Source organism: Epinephelus lanceolatus, chromosome 15 (genome assembly GCF_041903045.1).
Source record: "Epinephelus lanceolatus isolate andai-2023 chromosome 15, ASM4190304v1, whole genome shotgun sequence".
Classification (NCBI taxonomy): domain Eukaryota; kingdom Metazoa; phylum Chordata; class Actinopteri; order Perciformes; family Serranidae; genus Epinephelus; species Epinephelus lanceolatus.
Window position 1 is genome coordinate 25,814,012 of NC_135748.1, and position 12,853 is coordinate 25,826,864.

General features: G+C 41.2%; 1 protein-coding gene across 1 annotated transcript; it reads right to left on the reverse strand.

Annotated features, from left to right (window-relative positions):
* Positions 1-1,510: 1,510 nt before the first annotated feature.
* ythdf2 (YTH N6-methyladenosine RNA binding protein F2) lies at positions 1,511-12,196 on the reverse strand. Its single transcript, XM_033642784.2, has 6 exons — positions 11,990-12,196; positions 11,740-11,764; positions 10,415-10,494; positions 7,558-9,246; positions 5,253-5,318; positions 1,511-2,960 (listed from the first exon to the last, which is right to left on the reverse strand). The coding sequence occupies exons 1-6, from the start codon at positions 12,014-12,016 to the stop codon at positions 2,937-2,939; spliced, it is 1,911 nt and encodes a 636-aa protein (XP_033498675.1). The 5' UTR covers positions 12,017-12,196; the 3' UTR covers positions 1,511-2,936.
* Between the last annotated feature and the right edge of the window lie 657 nt (positions 12,197-12,853).

The window sequence follows — 12,853 nt, forward strand, 5'->3', positions numbered from 1 at the left end:
TCGGTGGCTGTATCTGCCTCTCTTTTATGGCCGTTCATTTGCATCCCAGGAGGGGCTAAAAGGCGTCCCCAGAGAGGCGCAGATAAGGGTCACAGGAGATCCCCTCGAGGCAGCGTGTTTGCCACGCACCCTCAACGCAGACACGACACGTGCCGTCGACCCCCCCTCTCCTCCTCTCCCTCCCTTCCCTCTTCCTCCCCCTCTCCACACACACATGCACACTTCTTCTCTTTCCAGGACTTGCACTTCAGCCCCCCAAAAAGCTGAGTGGTGCTCGGCCCTTTAATCCCCCCGTGCATCATCACCACCACCATCATCATCATCAGGAGCCAAAGTTTTAGGCCTCTCTTTGTTAAACTCCATCATGACAATATCAGGCTATATTAAGAGCATGAATGTGTAGGTTGTGGTTATATGAACGCCTCCATCAGTTTTATATAGCACAGCAGGAAGTGTGCAGAGGCGAGGGGCAGCCATCATGTGCACCTTTTGAAAATAATATAAACAAATGAAAGTGACTACATACGTGTAAAATTTAATGTTAATTTAAGTCATAATTTGGTAAATTTATAAAGACTATACATCCCTAAATGTTTGATGGAAATAAATTAAAGGCATAGGGTGGATTTTATTGATTTATCCAGCATATATAGACAATAATTACCCTGTTAAATGATGGTAAACACATGGCTAACAAATTTAACACAAGAAAACCTAATTTATTGTCAATTTTAAGCTCCTGTAAAAAGAAAAAAGACTTAATTTAGGAAGGAGGTTGCTAATTTTAGTGGTAAGCTTACCAGTTTAATTATGGGTTGTGATTTTATAGCTCATGTAAATCCAAAATTTGGTAAATTTCACCCGTTTCTTGTTGTCTGATTTAATATCCCTGCACCTGAAGGCCACACACTCACCAGACCTCATGCTTGCTTTACAAAAACGCACCATTTAGCTCTAATTAATTAAAAGTTTTTTCATACTAAATTATTTTTAATAAAAGGGTAATTAAAAAACAAGATAAAACAGCGTACCACTCGCTGAATATGGAGAAGGCCTTGATGCTGGGACCCGTTTAGGAAACCAGTCGACCCCCAGCTGCAGAGCTCGTCCTCTGGTCTGGGCAGGAAGTGAAGGCCGTAAATAATGCTGTGTCTCCCTCTTGTGGCCGCTGCGTTTATTACAACCACACTGACAGGGAGAGAAAATGGCGGATTGCAGATAATTTCCCTACCACTCATTTGTACACACGCAGGTACACAGTATATAACAGGCATATAGATTTTTTTTAGGGTGTCAAAACTTAAAATAAAAAATACTTAAGGCTGGATATTACCGTAAAACACATAATATATGCTCATATGCAAAACTAAATGTCAGATTGGACGCACTGCCACAAAATAAAATAAGCACAGTATGGTAAAATATCCCAACAGGTATGATATATATGCAGGTATATACAGGTACAACAGGCCACCCATGTGACTACAAAGAGGAAAAACCCACACACCACTTTGTGGAGCATCTTTATTATGCCACAAATAAAAGCCAGTAGTTCTGAAAGAGGACCTTGCGTTTTTTTTGTTTTTGTTTTTTCTTTTTACTCACCAACAATGACATTCTGAAAATGGTGGAAGCTGATTGTGATATTATAGTATGTATGGTTGGCTGAGCAGTCAGAAATGGGAGTGTGGAGGACGAGTCGGGTTTGGAAAATAGAGAGGAAAGAAACGCAGGTGAAAAACTGGAAGTCAGGATGGGGAGTGGACGGGTTGAGTATGAAGGTTAGCAGAGAAACATTTATTCATATACCCATCTGGGGAGAAGGAACAAAACAAGATGAAAAGAAATGCACAGACACGCTGCATGAGAAAATTGCTTTACACAGTCAAACAAGGGGAATGCACACCAGTTCTGCTGAATATACCACATTTATTACTTTTGAACTGATTAATAGAAAGAGTGGGGCAAGGCCACTCAAATCACTGTCTTTAGAAAACGGAGGAAGGAGAGAAAACAAAAAAAGAAAGCAGCCCATAGCAACGATGAATTAACTTGTCCAAGAGAAAAAAAGAGGGTAAATAAAGTCTAATGAAGACTGTTAACAGAGGGCCCCAATTTTTTTAGACCATAAAATTATACACTGAGCAAGGCTCGTCAACTTAACATTTCTTCTGCTTTCAAACTCTTGACCCCCCCCTTCCCTACTCTTCCTCTCCAGATCCTCCGCACCCTACCTTCCCCACACACTCCATCCAACACATGCGAAAACAAAACAGAGGGCCATTCTGAACATCTGCAGTCCTCTCAAACAAAAACATGGCGAGCATGTAGGAAACGGATTCTGGAGTGAGCGCAGTTTGACACCCGTCTAACGATGAAAATCCACTGAGGAGGAAACTCCACTGGGTCCTGGTTGAAGATGTGAGCATCCTCAGAAGACAGGAAGGTGAAGGGGGGGGTGGGGTTTACAAAGAAAATGAGACAGACTGCCCATTCTTGACTTTGGGACACTATTATAAGCCAACACTACAATTTCCTAGTTGATTTGTGTGGTTGTGTGAGAATTACAGACTTGCTCTTGGACCATAAAAACAGAGGATGATCCTTTCATTTAAAAAAGGAAAAAAGGAAAAAGCAGCATACAAGGGAAAAGCATATGTAGTGGAATGGGGTGGGGCAAAAAAAGATTTCACCTAAGGATGCTATGCATTTAGTTGTAGTCCTATGAATAATCGTTTCCTTTTCTTTTTACTACAAGTTCGAAGTAAGTCTTTAAAGTCAAAAGAAATCAAGAAAGTCTTCATTTAGTTTTTTTGTCCTTGGTTAATTCTTCACCCCTATTAGAATTTCTTAGAGAGATCTGGATGTAATGATGTAATGGGGTGGACAGGGCTTTAGAGGGGGCCATTGCAGTCTTTTGACCAAAGCACCAACTGTTACTTGACTCGTCCTTGGCGCTCCTACAACACAAATGCAAAGACAGAAAGTCACACACATGATAGAAAATCTCTGTATATTGAAACTTCAAGTTTCTCATTCTTTGATGAAGCCGAATATGCACACACTATCCTAGTTTCCATTTTACTAAAGGCCCCAGCACACCAAGCTGATGGTCGACCATTGTTCATTGTTGTGCTGTTGATGAGCATCTGTCCCCCTAGTTTTTGCGATACGTCCCACACCGTTGGAAATAGTCTGTCCTTGTCAGCTTTTTTTCCTTTGTCTTTGGCAGAGATGCACAGACCATCAGTGAATGAAATCACTCTGATTGGCAATTCAGCTCAGCGTACCAGAAGACAAAGTGAGGGAAGTAAACAAACGGCTAAAGTCAAGAGGGTGTGAGATCAAAACAAACTTGTTTAACACAGGTTTTTTTAATTTTTTTTAGCCATTCAGCTTTTCAGTAATGATTATTCGCAACCATTTGCTCGCACATGTTTAATAATCAACTTAGATTCTATCTCTTTGTTTTCTGTACTCACTCCCCATCAGTCTGGGTTCAGGCCTATGCAACCTCCTTAGTCCTAAATGACATACTAGCCTTGGATAGCAAAATGTCTTGTGCTGCTCGGTTTACAAACTTGTCTAAGGCATTCGACACAGTTGACCATTTGTTACTTTTAAAGAAATTGTCCCGTATTGGTTTTGATTTGAGTCAGCTGCCGGTGGTTTGAAAACTACCTCTCCAATAGACTTCAATATGCCAATACTGTTTTCAGTTTTACATAAATGATATTGCCCCCCCTCCCCTGAATCATGTAAATTTCATCTGTATGTGGATGAGTTTTATATTGCTTCGCAACATCTGCTCAGCCAGCCATTGAACATCTACAATTGTCCTTCAGTTCGTTTCAACTTCAATTACATACTAAACTCAAAAGGATGCAGTTCACCAAGGCTACTCATAATGCATCTTTCAATATTCATTCTGCAAATGGCTCATCCATAGAGAAAGTTTAATAGTACAAATACCATGGTATCTGGCTGGATGACAATCTGAATTTTAAGCACCACACTGAAATTTTGACTACCAAATTGAAGACAATACTCGGCTTTCTGTACAGAAATAAGAGCGGTTTTCCTTTTGTACGCAGGGAAAGAATGGTAGAATATATATTTGTCTTTTTTTTTTCAATTATGGTGATGTTATAAACAGAAAAGCTGCTGCTCCTATACTGAAATCACTGGACGTTGTCTACCACTCAGCCCTAAGGTTCATTACAGGTGATCCTTACAGCACCCATCACTGCCACCTTCACCGAAAGGTTGGCTGGCCAAATTTGGCTGTGAGACAGGAACAGCATTGGTATTTGTTCATTTATAAAGCTTTGATACAGATGCTTCCACCCTATTTTTTATCTCTTATAACTCCACCCTTACATAGTCTTGGTACTCGTTCTCAAAATAGGTTGTTGCTTCACACTCCTTTCATCAGAACTGAACTAGGAAGAATGTCATTCTCTTACAGTGCACCTCATACATGGAATAATCTACAAAAGACCTTAAACTTAGACACTCTGCCACCCTTATGGCTGATAAGTGCCTTATTTCGGATCTTGTTTCAATTGAGTGTAAATGTTTTTAACTATACATCTACACCTTAGCATGTTTTTTACCCTGCATTTCTACTTTTAGAGCTCATTTATTGCTATTGTTGTTTTGTATCATTTCATTTTTGTTTTGATATGCATTTTTGTTCTTGGTTTGCTTTTAATTGTTTTAAATGTCTTTGTTCATGAACAACATCATTGTTTGAATGAATGAAAAAATATCCTCCGTTCTTTTAGTAACAGGTTGTGTTGTTTATGTGCTAACTGGCTAACCAGCGTCTTGAATTTACCTTGTCGTTCTTCCAGTTTCCCTTTTTGAATGACAAATACAGACTAACACAACCTGCTGGTATGTAGGCTTATTTCCTCTCACACAGACAGAGCCTACATGTTAGCTGACTGCCGGCTGCAGTCTTTGCAGTGTGTTCATGAGCAACTTTTTGGCAAAAACACAGGCGACATGAGGTCTGCCTTCATCACCACTAGTTCTTTGATGTCAGTTTGGTGTGTTTGGGTCTTAACAGATGCTCAGTGTGACAAGGGATTTTTGCAAACTATAAATGACAGTTCAAATATTTTAACAGATGCAGATTTTAGATGCTGGATTTCTGATCAGCACTCATGAACTCCAATAACAGTATCCATCAAGTATCAAAACAACATGTAAAGTGCATCTGCACAGTGACAGATGAAGCAAGTTACCTGAAGCCTGTAATGACTCCTGTTGCTTGGGTTGCTGGGATATGGCTCACTGCCTTGGACCTCCACCTGCCACACATAGAGTGAAAGCTGAGTGTGACTACAACAGACAAGTCACTACACTAAAATCAAATCTTTGACACAAATTTGACCAAAATGTTATATAGAAACCAGTCTTACTGAAATCATCTAAACAGTGTATCGCAACTTTCCATTAACCACAGCATTTCACGATAAAAAGCTCACATATAGATCACAACTCAGCCTACAGACATCACACAGGCATTAGATTTAGGTACAAATGTCTCACATACCATATTTAACACCATACATTAATTATTAATCTATAACAGCCAAGCATAACTTGAGTTAACATTGTGTGCTCTGGTTTAAGAGTTCATATACTGACAGGGCTCTTCTCTTGTATCCATCACAACGCTGTCAATAACATGATCCCCAGTCATCTAAGGTTCAAGTCTGTCAATAACACAACAATTGTAAAGATACACAATTATGTAGTTTTGGAGGACTGCTGTTCACGCTCATTAATATTTTGTACATATACAGGTCACTTAAAATGTGATGACACGTCCCTCAAATAAATACCTGAAAAGAAAATTCAAGTTATAAAATTACAACACAACAAAGTTAATGACTTTATAATTATAGCTGCAACACTGATGTATGTCCAGAAGTCTTTCTGGCTGCTGTTAAGTGTGAGAAAGTACGCAACAGATCAAACCAGTGTCCACAACAAAACCTGTAATATAAACAGCATTGTTTTAAATATTATAAATTGTGTCTAGAGGTCATGTACGCTGGTCTTTAAGAGTGCAACACAGTAACCATAACGCATTACATTTGTGGCTTTAAAACGCTAAACCAGGGCGGTGTACTGGCAAGAATCTGGTGATAGAATACATATCGCGATAGAGGTTTGGATTCAGTATATTGCGATACTGTAAGCAAGGCAATATATTGCATTTTTTAAAAATCTAATCTCAGGAAATCTGTCAATGTAAACTGTACGTCCTTCATGACTGACTTGTTTCACAGGCCGGTGTTCTTTGTGTTTATGTTAACGATATGCTGTTATGTTGGAGTGGAAGAGTCAAATGACTAAGGGCGGATTACAACACAGAAGGATCTAGCAACTGTGGGTTTAAACACAACACAAAATGAACCAGTGGCATAAATCTTTGTAAAATCAACGTTTTAGAGAATTAATACAGTCTTACAAAGGATCATTATGATACTCAAGCTTAGTAATATTTTCTTGCACCCAGAAGCAAAGAGAGTGAATAAAAACATCAAACTAAAACAGTTCTTAGCATGAGCCAAATATAATCACAACACAGAGGAAGATAAAGGTTTCTATACTTACCGAATAAAACATTTTCTACATCTAATGGCAAGTAGGAACATAATGGCAATTAAGGTTAACGAGCTGCTGTGCTAAAGAAGGTAAGTCAATATTGCGCTGTCTTGGCATATTTTCCCCTTAATTTGTTCTCTGTCAGTTAAAACGATTATAGGATGTGTAATATAGCTGTGCAGGGGACCAAAGCCCCCATATTAAGCTCAATCTATTTCACAATATGAATGCAAATGATGCAAGCAAGTATACTACGTTCGGAGGTGCAATACACTTTCTCTTTTACTTTGGTTCCTTATGTTGATGCCGAAAGTTCAACACAAAATAAGATAAACATATTTCACCCAGTACCAGAATGTGTGTTCAGAAATAAAGCATAAAAAACACATTTCACATATCTTTAGGAAGCTGCACAACTGAGCACATGTTAAAGACAGGAACAGATACCCCTGATAAAGCTTTCTAAATGAAACTAAACCACAATACAAACCACAGTTAATTTGTTTTTTAGATATTTTCTCATGTAATCCCCTGAATATTTCCATTCACAGTATTAGCTTTGAGTGAATATAACCAAGTAAAATTATTTTTGCTGATCATTCTGTGTCTGTTATTCCATTTTAACGCAGAGCAATACATACGACTGCTACAACTGGTAGAAAACAAAACACCACGGTGAAAAACTAAAAGAAGAATCACAAAATATATGAATAGAGTACTGTGTACAAACACACTGAATTTTGACAGCAATCTCAATCCTCTTGTATATCCTTGAAGACCTCCGTAACACAAAAACAAAAAGGTTGTACATGCACACACACATCCAAACTGGTTTCAATTGTGGCACCTTTATCAACACAAGTTAAAACAGAGCACTCATGTTTTCATTCATCAGTTTTATCATTCACTTTACTCAACAGTAACTTGTGTTACCTTTTTCACACACTCTTCCTCCTCCTGACGCTTCTCGTAGTGAGAAAAGTCATCGAAGATGGAAGTGGTGTGTTTATATCCAGCGATGATCTTTAGCACCTGCCTGGCCTTGTCCAGTGGTACCTCCTGTGTGTCCCGAGAGTTGGTCACTGGCTTGTTTTCGTTGTTCTCCAGTCGAATGTGCCGTAGCTGACTGTTGGGAACGTCCTTAACAAAGATCCAGCGCACGTCAAAACGACCCTTCCACTTGTCCTGTGACCACACGCCAGCAGACGTGTTGTAGTCCACGGGTGAGCGCATCTCTGCGACACCACAGAAGTGACCACTCCCATTGACACTGAACAGAAGATAAAGCGGCCCCTTGCCACCCAACGAACGATACGCTGCATCAAGCCTCTTGTTGCCGTGCTCCGTGCTGCACCAGATGTTATACTTGATGGAGCGATGGATGTCATCCTCCGAGTAGCTCTTGATGATAAACACCCTGCCCTGCTTGGGATTCCAGTCAAAGTCCTTGGGGTTATAATTGTTGACCATGCGCAACTTCTCTAAGACTGGGTGAGGCTCAGAGGGGACTCCAGGAACCACACCCACACCAGATGAAGTGGGAGGTGACTGGCCAGTGCCACCCCCACCCGCATCCCCAAATCCATTGGCCCGGTTCCGTGGAGGGACCCAACGAGTAGGTTGAGAGGGTTGTTGGCTTGGAGGAGGAGGACCCTGGGAGAGAGGAGGCTGGGGCATCTGAGCCATACCTGGTTGCCCACTGGGTGGAAGCTGATGCTGCCCCATTTGGGAAACAGGGGGTACCAGCTGTCCATTGCTGAGGGGCATTTGCGGGTTCCCCACAGCAGTAGCTCCGGGCTGTGGGGAAGCCTGGTTGGGTGGCTGCCCGTTGCTGGGAATCGGGGGCACCTGCTGAGGGGTGGCAGCTTTAGGCATGGTGCCCTTGTTGTCCCAAGTGCCTATGTCCATGTTGTGTTTAATGGGCGGAGGAGGCAAATTGGCACCGGCCATGCCACCCTTGGTTTTCAGCTTGGGTTGAGGCTTGGCTGGCTTGCTGGCAATATCGGCCCACGAGGCAGGCTTGGCAGGGGCAATTGAGACAGGAGGCATGCTGGGAGGTCCTACAGACGATACCGGGCCAAGGGGACCTCCACCTGGTAAGCCAGAGCCAACCACCTTAGGAGCCATGTCCCCATTACCACCTGGAGCAGCACCACCGATCTTAAGCCCTGCCATGCCCTGGTCAAGGCTGTTCATACCAGGTGCCTTGTTCAGGGGCTCGTTGGCAGCAGGTGCAAACGGGGACTGTCCATCGATCATGGCACCCCCAAGTGAGCTGGGAGCGTAGGCATAGCTGCTGCTGTAGCCAGAGCTCTGCGGTGTCCCCGACTGTCCCTGAGAGCTGTTATTGCCCCATGCCGAGAAGTCGATGCCACTGGGAAAGAAGTTGAAACCGTGCTGTCCCAGGAAAGGGTTGCTCCCCAGGGGGCCTGGCTGGCCAAACATAGCGTCCGGGAGGTAGTGGGGCTCCCCATTGCTCAACTGTCCATAGGAGGCCAGGTAAGGCATAGGAGGGTCCCCACCTGTGGACCATGCTGCCTCGTTTAAGGAGTAGGAAAATCCTATGGAGGGGCTGTAGTAGCCGGGCATGTACGAGTCCGACATGGCCGTATAGGCATTGCTCTAAATAGAAGAAGAATTTGTTTTAGCGACAAGAAGTAAACAATTCTTTGCAACAACACACTCAAACTTGATCGATTACATAACTCAATTAATAACATTCATTCTTAACAAAAGCTATTGTTTGATATGTTTATACCTTGTTCTTGTAGATCCAAAAAGTCAGACCAAGATGAAAGGATAGCAAATATATTATGTTATTCTCATTGTTATCATAAAGCAAGGTTTAACCACACAATAATAAAACTCTTCTCCAGTCTGATCTGAGAAATGCACAGCACTGAAGTATATAATAAGAAAAACAAACAAGTAACAACAGTCTCTTGAACAAAAGGATAGCGCATTCTTCTGAGTGGAGGAAAATACAGGCTCCATTCTTTTCCTCTACAGCCCACTTCACACAATGAGCCTGTTACTACTAACGGGGGAATCCATCTATCAAAGAGAAATAAAATCCAAGGCCACTGACAACTTGATAATTTACAAAAGCGCATATTCCAGCCGCACATCCATAAGGTCTTCCAGTATTCCTCAGTAATGAAAAAAGCAAGGATGTGTACACACATAAAGAGGCATCAAGGCCACTGAAACAAGGCAGTTTACAAGTGCGTTTATTAATCTTCTGGTAGAGAGATTTGTTGGTGCTGTAACCACAAAGTTACATCAATAAAACGCTCTTCTTTTTACTTCAGAGGCTTCTGTTTAGTAATAACCCGAATAACCCAACATCTCAAATATATCAGGTAGCATAGGTAGCATATAAAATATCAATATTAGAGTTGTTCTACTTGGATCAATAAGCCATCATTACTGTTGACTCCACATACACGCTGGTTATTTTAAGAATTAAGCTCTACCTTTTCCTTGGGTACACTTTAATAACTGGACAAAAACATTAAAAAAAAAAATCAATACACTCCTAAAATAATAGGCAATTACTGAAGTTCAGGTTGAAGTTACAATCTGTTGATATTAATCTATGAATTCCTCAACAATCATAATAGAATAATAAATAAAAAGGATTTATGATTAACCAGGAACAAAAACTAACTTGAGTTTTCAGCTGTTTTACAACTTGAGGGTACTTTACTCTTTGATAAAAAAAGTGTTAATGAAAGTTCAACTGAATACATCAGCACCTGTTGGCAAACAGTGGTTAATTAAAGCTTACCTGTCTGGCCTGAGTATTCAGGTAAGGCTCAAACTCATCGTCATTCAAAGTATCCTTTTGGGTCACAGCTCCGTTTTGCACTGAAAGGAAAACGACAGTGATGTAAACAGAGGGCACAGGTTTGGGTGACTACAGCCATGCGAGCGCCGAGATCTCTTATTATCTGGTCATTTTTGCGTCAGAAGCATCACCACTTGTTACATAACAAAAACCACTCCTTGCAATTATTGATGAGTGACACAGGAAATGCAGCCGAGCATGATAAGACACCACATACTATGACTGCTCAATAGGCTTCAGATTACACAGCATAATCGTGCATATGAGATGAATCAGCCCAAGTGAAGAATGAGAGGCACTTGGCACTGGTTACATGTTGGCACTAAGTAAGACTTTTAGAGTCTCTGACAAACTAAAGTTAAGGATATGTTGCACTCTAAGGTGTATTTCTAGAGCAGAGTTGGTGTGTGTTCAATGCAGGTGAACATGTGTGCTGTGCTTTGTTTTCACAAGTTTAGGAGTGTTCTCGCTTGGGTGACATGGGACCTTTGAGAGGCTTTCAGGACGCGGAAAAGTTAAATTTAAACACAAGCTGGTTGGTCAATACATGTTAACCTACATTACAGTCTGACAAGCATTATGACGGGAAAGCGCGAGGCCCTTTTGGACACAGGAAAAGGATGTCGGAAGACGTGTCATTTTCTGTGAACTTAGCAACCAGCTAACGTTAGCATGCTAGCTGCTGTGGTTAGCTGCGTGCAGTGCGCAGCGTCTCCATGTTAACGAGCGCCAAGAGTCCTTTCAACATGACGGACTTGGCTAACATTAGCCGAGTGGCCAGCGTGATAGAATGGCACCTGTAGCTTAACACTGTAAAAATGTCTCACAGTGACCGATGTAAAGACACACAGAGTAGTGAGAGTGTGTTCTCGCACCTGTCAGTGCAGTTAAAAGCGGTGTAAGTTCAACCAGGAAAAGGATGCTGATGTGTATCATGTTGCCATTTAACGTTAGCTAGCCAAGAGTTAGCTAATGCTAACTGTGAGGACCTTACAAGTGCCATTTCAGGGATGTTAAGGAAACTCGCGAGCGCTGAGTTAACGGCCGTGAACACTCTCATGAAACGCAGTGTAATTTAGCGTTTTAAAGAAGTGGCAAATTAAAAAGCAGAAATATTTAAAACTTAAACAGCAATGCTATTCGCGAAGCAGTTGCGAGACGAGCTATCGCATCCGCGCACGCAAGATTTTCAAAGCGCACCGCACGTAAAAAGATCCGCATTCACTCAGCCCATGTCGACAGTGTTAGACAATATCTGTGCTTACCTTTATTAGCTTGGCCTTTCGGTCTCTGGATTGGGTCCAGGTGATTCATGAAGGTTTGATTTATGAGAAGAGAGGAAGGGGAAAAATAGATGAAGAGATATATTTTCAGCAGTCAGTTCCTTTAGCAGGTGGTCAGGCCTACTGCACTACTGAGCCACAGCCGCTGCCTCTGAGCTAAGCTATCCTCGCTAGCCGTCGCGATGCTGAGAAATTTGGCCCTCGTAAATGTTCAGAAAACACCTCTCTTTACCTGTTCAAGAAGGCTGCTGGCTGACATGTCTTTCCCCCCCGGAGCCTGTGTAACTGTATTTACACCTAAATAAAAGCGGCAGGGTGCAGAATTGGTCTAGCTATTGAAGAGTTTCACCCAAGCGCCCCTATCTCTCTATAGAGCCTGGTTTCTACACAATGGCGGGCTGCAGTTTGCTTGACAGACTCCTCAACATGGCTGGGCGGCCCTCGTCAACCCACGATGGCATTTATTTACAGCGGACATGCGCCCCCTAGTGGCGCGGAGGAGCGTGTCAGACTCTCATATGTAATCCATATGGAGGCCAAAGTATTTCATATTAAATATAGAAATATATGCGTAGATTATGTAAAAAACATGAAACTGAAATAAATAAATAAATAACTTATTAAATAAACAAATTATCTGGTACATAGACACCCCTCTTTTCATATGTAAAGCGACGCCATTTCCCTGCAGTTCCAGATTAATACATCTAATATCTATGCAAATGTAGATTTGATGTAGTTGACCTGTAAACTCTTGTTTTAAAATGTTTTTCTTTTCTGTTTATTGTTTTTTTTTATGTTTTTTTTGTGCTGCCGTGCTTGTTTTGTCAGTTTTTAGTTATCCTGTATGTATATATATACAAACATGTTGTGTTGTTGCTTTTAATGTTGCATTTTTACATTTTTGACACAATATTTACACGTGCAATTATCCTGTAAATGTAAATGTTTTACTTGAAAATCCAATAAACAAAGTGAAAAAAAACCTCACCTAATTATTACGGCATACTATTTCAGAAGTTATACTTCTGATAAAACTGAGTTTTATTGAAAAAAATTATGCCAATTTATAATTAACAGTTAAACAAATAGCCTA

Excerpts from the sequence above, each read along its gene's own strand:
- ythdf2 (XM_033642784.2), bottom strand. The coding sequence starts at position 12,016 with ATGTCAGCCAGCAGCCTTCTTGAACAG. Across the intron at positions 9,247-10,414 it reads TGAATACTCAGGCCAGACAG|AGCAATGCCTATACGGCCAT; the intron begins GTAAGCTTTAAT and ends TCTTCTATTTAG. Across the intron at positions 2,961-5,252 it reads GGAGTCATTACAGGCTTCAG|GAGCGCCAAGGACGAGTCAA; the intron begins GTAACTTGCTTC and ends TTTGTGTTGTAG.